Source organism: Ischnura elegans, chromosome X (assembly GCF_921293095.1).
Source record: "Ischnura elegans chromosome X, ioIscEleg1.1, whole genome shotgun sequence".
Taxonomy (NCBI): Eukaryota; Metazoa; Arthropoda; class Insecta; order Odonata; family Coenagrionidae; genus Ischnura; species Ischnura elegans.
Window position 1 is genome coordinate 12,025,459 of NC_060259.1, and position 1,018 is coordinate 12,026,476.

The 1,018-nt window shown below is 51.2% G+C and overlaps 1 protein-coding gene across 1 annotated transcript; it reads left to right on the forward strand.

The window, feature by feature from the left end:
- The first annotated feature begins 212 nt into the window (after positions 1-212).
- On the forward strand, positions 213-653 carry LOC124170621. The gene has a single exon (XM_046549459.1). It carries the CDS (start codon positions 213-215, stop codon positions 651-653), a length of 441 nt encoding a protein of 146 aa, XP_046405415.1.
- Positions 654-1,018: the final 365 nt, after the last annotated feature.

Consider the following 1,018-nt stretch of genomic DNA (forward strand, 5'->3'; position numbering starts at 1 on the left):
GGTGCCCATCATGCCTCCTACCGATTACCCTCCCATTGTATTTTCTACTGTCACAGTAAGGGATGTTGAGAGGGATGTGAGAAAACTTCGACCCACACACCCGGACCAGATGAAATAACCGCTGCGATGATCAACCTGGTGACCGCAATGATCATAAAACCACTGTCGCTAATAGCTAACGTTTGTCTCAAGAAGGGAATATATCCGGAAGTATGGAAGAGGCCATTCATCATCCCGATCCCCAAGGTATCCTCACCAACGACAAGCCGTCACTATCGGCCATTGCAGTCGGGAACTGCCTTGGCAAAATCTTAGATAAGTTGGTTCTGGATCAAATCTCGGATCATGTGATCACGCAGGAAATGTTATGCCATTCGCAGTCAGCCTTCCGCCCCCTATATAGCACACAGACGGCCATCATTGGGGTACTGGAGCCCATTAGAGAGGCAATGGACAGAAGGCGACTCTCGGTCCTCGTCACCATCGACATCGCCAAGGCCTACGATTCCGTGGACCATGCTGCACTACTGGAGATCCTTAAGGGCCTAAATTTCGACCGGTCGGCGGTGAACTGGTTTGGAGACTACTTGCGGGGGCGTCTGGCCACCATCCACGTTCGCGATGGACCACCTCCGGCCTGGCGTCGCTGCTAAGTTGGTCTCCTATAGGGTTCATGTCTGTCCCCCATGCTGTTCAGTCTATTCATAGATGGGCTGGGCAGATTACCCACACACAGTCGGGTGATGCTATACGCTGATGACGTCGCACTGGTTGCCGACACGGACATCTCATCCCTGAGTGATTGCATTTCAAGTGTGAATGAGGACCTGTTGTGCATGAGTGAGTGGCTGAGGGGGTTTGGACTGTCGATCAACGCTGAGAAGAGTAGGGCCATGATAATTGGTAATACACGGCTACGTACTCACCATCATGGACCCCAAACCCCATCAATAACATGCAACATCACGATCATCTCATTCGTTAGTAACCTAAAGTACTTGGGCATACAAATCACACC